General features: G+C 30.8%; 1 protein-coding gene across 2 annotated transcripts in view; it reads right to left on the bottom strand.

The window, feature by feature from the left end:
* Nucleotides 1–10,438, bottom strand: part of LOC132726272 (tolloid-like protein 1) — an 86,567-nt gene extending 76,129 nt beyond the window's left edge. For both annotated transcript variants that reach the window (XM_060711563.1, XM_060711564.1), the window contains exon 1: nt 10,405–10,438. In XM_060711563.1, the coding sequence (XP_060567546.1) occupies nt 10,405–10,423 (19 nt within the window). In that variant the 5' untranslated portion in view covers nt 10,424–10,438. The remainder of the gene's footprint in view (nt 1–10,404) is intronic.
* Between the last annotated feature and the right edge of the window lie 2,993 nt (nt 10,439–13,431).

Raw genomic sequence — 13,431 nt, 5'->3', positions numbered from 1 at the left:
TAATAGTCAAACATTCGGAAAAATAATAGCGTACCAGTGAATCCTTTAGTGACCAAATTACAACAAAGAATTTAAATAATCTATTTCAAGAATGTAAAATGTTAATAAAATTTGTAATAAAGCTACACCATCTAAGAAAAATAAAAGCCTTCAGAACTGTTTTAATCTGAATAAAAGAATTCGTCATTTTCAAGGCATAGTTTTCATTTACTTTAATACTATAATGCTGCAGACGGACTTATAAATGAATGTCCCGAATTAAAAATGCTTACTATACCTTTGATTTCACATAAACAATTTTGAATGTTGATTTCTTTTTTACGTTAAAAAAGATCAAATATGATGAAAACATGATGAATGGCAATAATTCTTATGCAAAAATGAGGCTAGTGGCTAAGGTTGTAACTTGTAAACATTATATGATTCAACACCACTCTCGACTGAATGTACTCCCTTGCGTTTGGTGATTGTATCACAAATTTTGCTTAGTTTGGCAATTATATCTTAATAAAGTAAGTTTAACTAGAATGTTTATACAAAGGCAAAGAGGTAACAAGCAAATGGCAAAAGTTATAAGTCAAAGATAAAAGTCAATAAGTTAAGAAAGTGATAAATTAATATAGTGAGAAGAAGATCACACAGGCAAAAACTTAAAAAAAAAAAAAAAAAAAAAAAAAAAAACGAGAAAAATAAGACAGCATTTATTAACAAAATATCAATTGTTCATTTTTGAAATAAATTTATATATATTCTTTTTAATAACGATAATACATCCTAATAAAGTATGGTACTGCTATTTTTTGCAAATGAATCTTAATTAAACATACTTGAAATTACGTATATGACATATGTCAAGATACGAATAATATTCAGTAGATGATATGCATCTCTGGTCGGGACAGATCTAGCCCTGTACGGGGTTTCCAGGTTCGATTCCGGTATGGCCTGCATATCTTTCTCCCCCTGTGACATTTGGCAATAGTAGATAAGTGTACATGCCAGTCACGCGGGAGACCGAGGTTCTACTCCTAGTCGGCAGCCTTTTTGTAAGGCAGGGTTGATAGGAAGAGATACAACCAGAAGTCCGAATTTTCATATAGTGCATCATCTCGTAATACGTTGCAAAAAAACAAAAAGAAGTACTCGGGGCATGTATTTACTTTTAAACTGTCCAGATTGGGCACTACATAATTTGATGTAAAATACAAATTATATTACATGGCTGCATGAGTTGGCAATCTTAAAAGGAACATTACTTTGTACTTAAATGTGTTTAGATTTGATTTTTTAAATAACTATAAGGAAGCTTCCCACTACACGTTACGCTGTTCGTGAAAATTACAAGCAGAACTGGTTTAAGAAATGAACCCGTTTAAGGTTATGACATATTTATATGCACTACCATCATTTCAAAGAGTATTTACATTAGTTGATGAAATCAGCAGGGTATGTGGGTTCGAATCAGTAGGAGCTTAACTTTTTCTTTGATTCATTTTTTCTTTTAACAGTATTTTTTGTATTTTTTCTAGCTTTATTTTTGATGGAAAAATTTATGCTCGTTTTCTATTATTATAATCATTTTTTACAGATATTCATTGGCCTAGAATTTAATGTAAATATAAGAGCAAATACGACATATAAAATTTTTCAATGGCTTTAATATATTACAAACTAGCCAGTTAATTAGCCGTCCATAATTTCAAGAATGAATCAATATACTTCATAGAAAGATTTTAGCAAACTTTGATACAAGCTACTTATGGACTATAATGTATTTTAGTGATTTTTTAAATTTGGGAATGATATGATAGAAAATGTTCATTATATCAATGGGTCTGGGGTAGAAAACATATTACCATGCATATTTTTCTTATCGTGTCGAGAATAGTATGTAAGAAATTTACACATTGGCAGTAGTTATCTACTAGAATGTTATAATAGTGCATATGAGAGTACAAGACCCACTTCAAAATCGATAGTTTTAAAATGAAAAAAGCTAAAGGATGGTGTTTATTAAGTACTGTTGCATTGGGATGGATTTTTTTAAAAGTTTATTTTAGTTTAGTTTCGGAACGTCATAAATATGCTAAAACTCATCGTACGGTAAAATTTGACTTAAAACTTTTTGAGCCATGCAGGTGTCTTTAAGGATACACTCACAATGTTGTAATGTGTACATGCTTATAGTGCAATTGAGTGGTTTAATTATATGATTGATTTATTTCTAAATCAACGTTATCACTTCGGCACACAGATGTAGTGCTGACATAGCGTCCATGGGCATCTGCAGAGTTGGTTCAGAAGGGGTGTAAATCTACGAATGCGCAATTGGTCTTTTTGGCAGTGAAATACATGCTCTTTGCAAATAAGAACGAGTCTTGCTCAAATTAATGCAGGGGGTGCAGTTATCGTGAGTTTCATACAGACCTGGTAGTTGGGTGGTATGGGGGACTTAATATGTTATTAATGTGTCTTAAAGTATCTTGCAATAAGGTATGGGTCGTTATTTGAGTCCCGAATGTTCCAACCATATTATTTTTATACTATACCTTCACACCACCATTGGATACAAATCCTTATTGTTTAAGTTCGTCTTAACCGTCATATGTCATATAAAACTGGTGCTTTGGCGTAAGTATGACGGTCGGCATGCGTGAGGCTTTCCGCTCTCAATACCATCTGGATCAAAGCCTCTATTATTTCCATGACGCGTCCCCCTTGAACGTACATGGTGGTAAATCCAGCATTTAACCTACGCCATATTGTACGGTATCCTATGCATTGTCCACTTGTTTGTATTTCTCTGTTTATAACATAAGACACAGTCTCAAAAGGAGTATATATTCCATTACGCCATTTTAAGCGTTATTAAAAAGTCTATTCACTGTACTAAATGACGTCGTCGTAATGCCATTACGTATCAGAAAGTACTCTGTTATCAGCAGAGTTTTGTTTGTTATAGATGTTGAGGGTAGGTATCTTGGTACGGTAGCTTTGGTAATGCCGAACAGTATAACGATGAAGACACAGATCAACATCAAGGTTTTCATCCTCGTTACCTTTTTTCCCGGATTTGTGCCTGAAATAAGAGTTTATCTTTTATCTAAATATTTATACATTCATAGTATATAAAATGGGTAAACCTCTTAGCTTCGTCTTTTAAAGATTGATAGGTGCGAAAAAAATATAACATTTAAAATGCTAGTAGGATATTTTGTTCTAACTGGTCCTATATCTATGTTTGTTCTTAAGTGTTATTTTCTCAATTGTTAAAATATACAACAAAATTAGACATTGACGCTAAATGCAAATGGTGCTCGATCACAATATTAGTTAACTTTGTACTTGTGTGTATAAACATACAACTTGCCGTTTTTTATGAAATTGGTCAACACTATCTAAGTACTTTAGAGAAATACTGATTCTGTGTTAGCTTAATAAAATGCTGAATTGAGATAGGACTGTGCACATGCCATTTTAAGACGTAAAACTTGTATTCCCTGTCTACTTGTAAAATAGTTATTTGTTTGTTACTCATGGACAGATTTTGTGATGAGGAAAAAAATGTATAAGCACAATATAATGAACATATTTAGAACATAGCAGATTGCACAAAACACACAGTCACAGTTGTGGAATTAAAGTCTGTGATATATTACCACTATGGGATTATATCAAATAATATTAAATTCCCTCCTTCACACATCCTCTCCTCCATTACAAATCTGAATGAAATTATTTAAAACGTTTAAAAAACATACCTTAAACCAAAGTTGCTGCTTTCAGGTTCTAAAGCACGTGTAAAATGGGTTAGCCAAAAGTCATAAGACGTAAGACACAAATCAAAAGTCAAAAGTCGAAAGTCAAAAGTAAAACATCCGTAAGTCGAAACTCAAAAGTGACCCTCCAAGGCTTCCATAGAGTAGTGGACTGTTTTGGCGAGAAGATTTTCACTAAATTATTTTCATCAGTGTTAAACAACAGGTTTATCGTGAACAAAATACCTCGAAATTAATAAGGATTACAAACACGAAATGGAAATTCTCAATTTAGAATTACATAATGTATTCGTTTTTATTCAAGGTACATATGTATAACTTCGCCGTGGTGCAGAGGTAAGCGGTCTCGTTGAGGGTGTGAGAGGCCTATGGTTCAAATCCTAGTCGAGGCAATTCTATTTTTTTTTCATGCAAAATTCCATATGTATCAATCTCAATCTGTTATAGAAGAAAATCAAAACGCTGTCGCTGCGTAAGATGAATTTTAGTATATAAAAATAAACTTATACAGGAAAGTACATACAGATAGTCAGTATGATTTAGATTGCAAAAATCAGAAAATACCATAGAGCTGCAGCCCTTTGATTTACTACTACTTCAATTGTCACACATAATCGTTTTTATCACTCTATTTCAGAAAATCCCTAACATGATTTTATGTAAACGAAAAAAAAGATGCTATTAGAAATTGTACAATAGTTGAATAGCATCATACCTCACGCATTACATTAATAAAAGACTTTAACCCTTTGATATATAAAATGTAATTATTTCTTTGTAATGAATCAGAAATCATCGGCAATTCAAACATGCTACCGTATTGATAAAAGTTTGATTAGAGCTTTATTTGATATTACATAAATGTTTCCCACCAGTGTAGTAATAAAAGAAGAATACGTAGAGCCTATATTTTCCTGTTCTAAATTGATATAACTTCAGGTCCGTTCATTGTTCAACTTTGCATAGGTAAGGTAGTTATGATTTAGTTGATTTAAGACTCTGATATACACGTAGTTGTAATATTATGAAAACCTTGGCCGCCTACCAATATTTAAGTAAAACCACCGATGTTCAGTAAACTAGCTGGATAACATTCTCGCATTTAGAACCCGACAACGCTAGCGAGGCTCGAACCTACAGAGGTAAGTGACAAGTGGTTTGAAGTCCTCGGTCTCAGACGCCCCTACTGTAGCAGAGGTAGTCAAATTCTAGCTACAAACTAACAAGTATAGAATAAAATTATTAATTTCATTATTTCGCCATTCATAATTCGTAAGGATCATGGACCCTATCGAGCATTTATTGTTTTATTTGAACGGCCACATTGGTATTCTTGTAATCAGCATTTGTATAATGACGTCACAGTAAAATTACACCCTCTCATGCGACAAAAATGTACTAAAATAAGATATTAAAAGACCCATCGAAAGCGGAGTAATGCGATATTATCAGAAGTAAGTCGATATTAACCGATTCCATCCTAAATGACGACATCTATAAATGTAAGCATGTTTATATTTGATGTGTTTATACAATTATGAACTTCTCATATAGTGTACTTATAAATTTTGCATTGACTTTTTTAGTATTTTTTCTGAGACTATCAATAGGACCGACGCCTTGAAATATGTCACTTAATATTTCGAAATATAAACATTTCAAAATTTTATTTTCACTTATGTTTACATCAGGCAAACAACATATGCATCTATTTACTATAAATGCATGATCATTTCAGGGAATAAAACCTTATAAGTCGCAAAACCAAGTAATAAAATGAAGTGCTTATATACAGATATTTATGAACATACAATTGCTTGAACCTATCAGTACTTAAAGGAAAATAAAAACACTTGAGACGTTTAAACAATATCTGTACAAATTATTTGTTGTCAGATTCTGAGTATGTGAAACGTATAGGAAACCTTAAATGACAATAAATTTTTTGTGTAACAAACTTTCAACGAATTTAAGAATTTAATAATCCTCCTTATTCAGTACCCCCACTTTAAAGAGTATTGAAATAGGTTAGAATCACTGTCAACTAACTGCAATGAAACTGACGAACGTGGGTTCAAACTTCTGTCGTGTATACTTTTTTCTATAAACATTATTTATGTATCTCTTATATTCCTTTTAGAAAGAAAAGTGTTTGATTTTAATTATATCTTTGGTATAAGTATTTTAGTAAATTTAAGTAAATTTTATAGCAAATATGGTACCTGATATTTTCAGTCTTATAAAATCAAAACGACACAGTAAAAGTATTTAATATTTGACAAGATCAAGCAATAAAGTCCTGAAAACAATTTAGGGTAACAGTGGCAAATTATGGTTCATTTAAGGGATACTTAAAATACGGCTCTCCAAATAGGAGAATTGCAACACATTTCTTTAAAATGGGTAGGGTAGGGTATGGTAGGGTAGGGTAACACTGTAACATTCTGAGTAGAAACAATCATTTTGCTTGTGCGGTGTGTTAGCTGAGTGTTTTTATTTGTTTCTTAAATATAACCAATCATAATGGTTATACTTTTTATTATTTAGAGTTTCCTTATTTCTGAAAAAGAACCCCTCCTCTAACTTCTAAGCTTTAATTCATAACAGTGTCAATAACTTGTAAACATTACGGTAATTTTCGTTTCAATTTTGCATACAGTGTCTTTTAATGCGTATATTATGATCCTTATAGTGCCTTTAAGGTTAGCCATACCTTAACTGTCAAAGTACAATCAGATGACAATAACTTTGCGGATGTTATCCGATTTATCGTCATATACAGGAAACACTTCCAGTAACGTTCAGCAAAAATTCACAACATTATAATAAACGCCAGACTCCTTCTCTAATTGGAGCTGACACGGAGCTGTCAGCTAATACTGTTTACAGGTTTCATCTCTGGTATATTCTATATCATGCAAGGATTTCTCGTGAGTCAAGATCAAAGTGGGTGTAATATCCGGGTAGAAATGAATACTAATTAGAAGTGATAGGAAACAAACATTCGTTTAAAAGGAGTTATTTCATGCATACATACAACCAGAGTCATAAAAGCGAAAAGATTTGTTTACAGCCAGGATATGTGTTTTTTATAATATGTTTTCCGAAAAGAAACCCCAAAAACAATGAACGTTGTTATATACATATATGTATTATTTTCAACATGAAATACTTACAGTTCTGATTCTTTGGGAAGGAGAGGTAAATGCTTACTTGAAAAGTCTTTAATAATACTTCAACAGGATGACCAAACTGAACAATATTTACACCAGTTACAATATATTACCAATAAAACCCATACTCAGATACTTAGTGTTGCATTTTAGTTGTCTTTCTTCTTTCGAATAATTAAAATGTTTCATATTAAATGTTAAGATATATTAACATATGTATATATTGATGATACAATGCTTTTATAACCTGAAAAAAACTATTATATCAACCGACTTACAAGCTTTACATGGATCCATGTAGTAATCATCTGAGATTTTGTGCGGATAAGTATCATATTGTTTTACTTCTTTAGTTAATCCTACAGAAGCGAGTTCTCTTTGAACAGATATTACCATACACGATTGAAAAAGAAAAAAATGTCAATGATTTACATCCATGTTTAACCAATTCAAAAACAAATATTAAATTTTGAATATTATAGTAGGTAATATCAAATGGTCTTATGCATTTAATACTAGTAAAGCTCTATATTTACCCGAACTTAAACGGATATTGCAAACTACACAAAAAGTCAAACAATATATCATTGAGACGGATTGTTTATTGATCAATTATCAAAAAAGACGATCATACAATACAACATGCACACCGCATGCGTATGAAATTATATAGGATAACTGTCACGAAATTATTGCAGATTATATAAAGTTTAATATACTAGTAAATTATTCTAAATTGTATCATAGTTTGGGGACCTTTCTGTTGAAAATGTGTCAAATCGTATACATATACATGCAAAGTGCGTAAACTGGAGTGCAAGAATTAGTTACCTGCACTCCAGAGCACACCCATTGATTGGCTCATTTTTTTATGGAATTTACTTATTGTGACGACAGAGATAGGGGTAGCGATAGAAGTATCATATTCAGAGGCTCGTTCATTGGTTACTTTTTTCTGGGGTTTCATATTATGACAACAGGGAACGTGCTTTTATTTTTGCCTATGATAAAATAGAGAAACATCAAAACACTCGGCAATATTATTTATACTCGGGGGCTATGCCCATCGTAAAAATCAGATAGCCTCGTGTTCTGGTGGACTTTCTAGTACTTATAAAAGATGCAACTTCAGTTATTCTTTTATTGTGTATTGCGCCGTATACAAGGTAAGAATTTGAATAAAAAATGTCTAATAGATCATTACACATTTATGACATAACGACAATGATTTGGATATAAACAATGCTGGTATTCAGATTATTTGACAGAGCAGTTGATTGCAAAAGTTATAATGTAAAACAAATGGTTATAAAATCTTAACTCTTTCAAATAAGCACTGTGACTCTGCCTAATCTGAAATTACTCAAAAACACAAACATTTGGACCGACTTTTTTTGCATATTGTCTGAATGGAATATGGTTGTATTTAAGACATCGGTTTAAGCGGTGTGTATCGGCTATTTAACACCGCCTTCTTGGAGTTTTGTTGCGTATGAATTGACCACGAATTGACAATTTTGCTGTAGTAGCACTTTATGAAAATACAAACTTCAAACAGCCACTATAATCGTTTCTGGAAGAGCAAGGATGAGTCTATGAGATTGAAATGAATAAAAGCATGGTTTCTTTAGCTAAGAAGATGTAAACCAAATGCAAAATAACGTAACAATGCAATTTGGATTAGGACTCAAACTAAAACGCTTGATTAAAACAGTTGTAAATATTATATTGTATTCTCATGCGAATTACTTTTACCATTTACAAATTAATTTTCTTTGTGTCTTATCAACACAAGCATTTGCTTAAGTTTGGATATTTAAGATGTCCTGGAGGCAATTATGAAATCCGAAGAGAATAGTAATATGTATTTAGCAAGCACTTCATACAACCAGACAAATTTCCCTTCGACTGGCTTCTTTGTTTCACCTATTAAATTCTAAGACTTGTGCAACTATGTTAGTTCCTACGACCAACGGTAAGAGATTGCAACATTTATGAAAATATCACGATAAGAAATATTAAGGCTATGGTTTTATTTGATGAGTGAAAATGTCCTTTCGAAGAAATACGAATTCAATTGTTTACATTTTAATAGCTAGCACAAGAAGCATTAGCAACAGATCAAACATACATCCAAATAATATCATAAAAAGGTAACACTCATTTTAGGACTATTTATTTTATTGAAGAAATAGGAGATGCGTTTCCTTGTGAGACACATAAACATTAAAACTATTTTTATGTAATAAAAGATCGGCAATAAAAGAACTGTTAATTTTATAACATAATAAAACATAACGAACAGGATTAAATGTCATTTTCAAAGTAAAACGTAACATATAAACTAAGAACAGCATCATCACAAATGAGGTTGTAAATTGAATCAGTAAGGATAACATAATTGAACAACTTCTAAAAGAAACTTGTTAAAAAATGAGAAGAAAAGGTAAAGAAATAAAATAAACATGAAATAACGCCGATGCTAAGCTCGTGTCAATAATGGTAAAAGTCATTTTGCAAGTGGTGTTAAGTATTTTTATGAAAATGTGTTAGAAAGAAGCGAGTTACTAATATTAAAAACTGTTTTCTCCGACAAAGGTTGTCAACGTACAAAAGACATGTATACCCAGCAACTGTGAAGAATAAATAGTATGCATTAAAACTGCTGCATGAAAAACTAGTTGCTTTGAATCCTCAACAAAACATTTACAAACAATATTGTAGTAAGTGGTGCCAACTCAAGTAATAACCAATATTTATTGAAACTGAACTAGCTTGTAAATACCTCTTACGGAACTTACCAGAAAAGCTGGCTTAATTCCAGTGTTTTATTCTAAAAGTACATGAATACTTGATATTAAACAGAACTGGCATAAAATGTTCACTGTAACGACCTCAATATGTTTTGTCAAATACAAATTTGTATGGGAAATAGTTACTGTCATTAATCAAAAACAAAGTTCATATTGAAGTAGTAATGCCCAGACTCACCGTTCCTACGTCAGCCGTTTCTGCCTTTATCTAATGTGCTTAGAAATTAAAATCTCATCATTTGTTTGTGAAAAAGATATTATGTGTTCGAAATAAATAGCAAAAGTAAATACATTTCAATAACATCATTTTAATAACATTTTAAAAGTATTATCGGTCAGACATATGTACTTCGACATGCATTTGTAATAATAGTATCTAAATCACATTTTAAAACATTTGAGATGCGAGCATGATAAATATTCAAATTTAGTTATGAAATATGAACAACCAAAGCATATATATTGTTTGTATAAGTGAGCAGCTGCTAGCTACAGAGGTCTTTGTATTTATTTCATATAAATGCAGATAGTACATTTATTTCAAAGATGTGTTTAAATAAACAATGATATAGTTGCTCACAAAGAGCAATAACTCATATTTTAACTAAATGTCATATAAAGCAATAAAACAAGTCTTACATGCTTTGCAAGGATCCATGTATTGGTCATTTGAGGTTTTGTGAGGATAAGTCCCATACTTCGGTGCATCTTCAATAGATCCAACAGACGCTAATTTTGTATCACAATTAATTAATGTAATTTCAAACAATTGCAAAAAAATATACAGCCATTTTTGGTATTCCATTTTTTTGCATCTAAGAAAGTGACATAGGAAGAACATTTATCTAATGTTTAAGCACAAAATATAAATGTTTAATTACAATGTTCTTACTCACTTGTTTAGTTTGCGCTATCTATGCTAAACTTTAGTTTTATAACGAACAGGGGTTTAATTTCCCTTTTATTTAAACACATGCATCCTTGCGCAGTAAAATAATATCAAGTGATCAAAGCAAGTATTGCAAAGTTCGCTATATAGCAAAGATCAAACGACAATACTTTATCACATGGTGTACGAGTATATTGTAGTAATGATAGAGGACGATTGTCGTGACGTGACAGGCAGACGATAATTATCTTATTAATTACCGTAAACAGTTGAGGCATTGGTGTCACGCACGTGAATTCAGCAATAAAATAGATCATAACTCAGTATATGATATCATATTATGCTATATAAGTTTGCAGTCATAAAACTATATCTATGTCATATAACAATTTATTAAAACAAATATTAATATTGCAAAAGAATTGAATGATTTTAAGTGTATATATTTAAATAGTTATAATGAAATTAATTTTAATGAAGATTAACGCTGAATTTATATGCTTGCGAAATATTAGGATGACTGTTCACAGATATTTGTTTGGTATCGGTCTATATGTACACATATAAAGAAATAATGATTCATAAATGGTAACGTATCTTATCTTTTGAATTTATAATATGCTGACTTCATACGTATAGGAAAGGTCACTTCGCTGTTTTTCCCTAGCAAATTATCTATTTATTTATTTGAAGTTTTTTTTACAAAATTTGGGGAAAAAACATTATTCGTGGAAGTTTTTTTACGATAAACCCATCTTTAAAAATGTTAAAGAACATTCAAACTCATTTTTTTTAATCTGAAAATAAAATAATCTGTTGGATACATTCATTTCTCTTACGGTACAAAAAAAGCTACAGTAAAGTCTGACATTTTTGTAAAAGTACAAAATAAACATCAACAGCATCAACAAAACAAACAAACAAATAAACCACCAAAACAAGAAAACCTTGAATATAGTGATAAACTTCTGGAATGTTTTACTTTAATCGTTAATAGGTATACAGACGTTTATTTGAATAAATAACTTGGAACATCTCATTAATACTGAATATCAGATTATGATAGCATTACAGTTCAGACGTACATACAGTTTTATATTGCAGATACTTTAATGAACAAGGTATGCAAGTACAAAGTATGTATGTTATATAATTGTACGTTTGTAACATCATTTTTCATTGGATATTGAGACATTTATATTTGCTTTAAACAGGGCTGCTGCGAATATATGAATTTATATTCGATTTAATCAAAGACAGCAATTTGGCAGTACATTGTATTACAAATTTGCTTTTAAGACTTTCTACAGATTATATGGCCTTTTGTAAGTCAGACTACTACATATCGAAATTATATATTAATTGATTTTTTACTTTGTTTACAAAGCATATATCATTTTAAAAAATAAAAAATAAACAAATAGACCACATGTGTTCGAATAATTAATCCGTAATATAAATTTTATTCTTATTGCCGGATGTTTTAAGGTTTAAAAAAACAACACAACGTTTACCAAACATCTGTTTGAACCAAAATGACATAACCGTTTGATGGATGATAATCAAAATTCCAAGACAGAAAAAATGGACATTTGAAGTAATGCACTGACTTGAAAAGCTTGATAAAGATATTTGTCTTTACGTGTGCTCTCGCCAAGTTTTAGTGTATGTGGGGTTTTATAAATGAATTAAGAATTCTTTGATTTAAATAGTAAATCGATACTGTTATGTTCAAACAAAGCGAGAGATCAAATCTGGCCATAAGGGGCATTAACTCTTTTTAAAGTTTCGACATTTTAAATTGTTGGTAATTTAAGTCGTAAATAATGGTTAACTACGGAAACGTGAAAAGGCCTCCATTTAGTGCAATCATAATGTGTAAATCGACTGAAATTCATGCGTTTTGAGTAAAAAGGTAAAAATGTCCAAAATTGCCAACTTTTTGTGAATAAGATAAAGTGATTTGTGTTAAAAATCTAATCAAATCGAATAAAAAAAACAGTAGATTTTACATTGTCAAGCTAGATGCAAGAAATAGAAGTATGAAGAGAAATCTACACCAATACATGTTGTATATGCAATAAAGAATGTAATGTTTGCCATGAAAAGTTAAAGCCATTATTTTAATGTATCTACAAAATTAAATCAGATTTTGCTCTACAAAAACAAGAATATTGGTATAATAATTTGTTATAAAAATTGTATTGTATAAGGCTCGTATTTCGTAGTCAGATTATCATTTTGTGTCTATATTTTCTTGAATGAATTAATCAATAAACGTACTATTGTTGCTGTAACAATATTTTTGTTCTAGCATTTTCACTGACAATTTAGCAAATTTGTGTAATCTTTGTACAAAAGAATCAAGCTCTTTTGCGACAACCACTGATTGCTCTGTTACTCAAGTAAAGAATATAAAATAAGATCTCACACAAAAGGGATCGTGTATCTGTTTGTTCTTCAAAACCTTATATGAAATACAAGATGCATTTTACTACTTGTAATATAATGCTCTTTAGTAATTGACAGTATGAACTTGATTGCCTAATGAAAAATCATGTTACAGTTTTAATAGTTATACCACACGAGTACTGGATTGGTTTAAGTTATGAAATCAACGCACTATAAATTTTAATACTTTCTAACCATATACTTGGTACACTTTCGTAAAGTTTATTGTCCTCTTTGTATATATAATTTTCAGTATTCACTACCTTATAATGCAAAAACATCCGCGATAGTAATTTATAATTTTACATAACTTAGTCAATAGTTCA

This window comes from Ruditapes philippinarum, unplaced genomic scaffold (assembly GCF_026571515.1).
Source record: "Ruditapes philippinarum isolate M1 unplaced genomic scaffold, ASM2657151v2 ctg1030_1_1_1_1, whole genome shotgun sequence".
Lineage (NCBI taxonomy): Eukaryota > Metazoa > Mollusca > Bivalvia > Venerida > Veneridae > Ruditapes > Ruditapes philippinarum.
The sequence above is the reverse complement of the archived record's forward strand: the minus strand, read 5'-3'. Positions and strand labels throughout refer to the sequence as shown.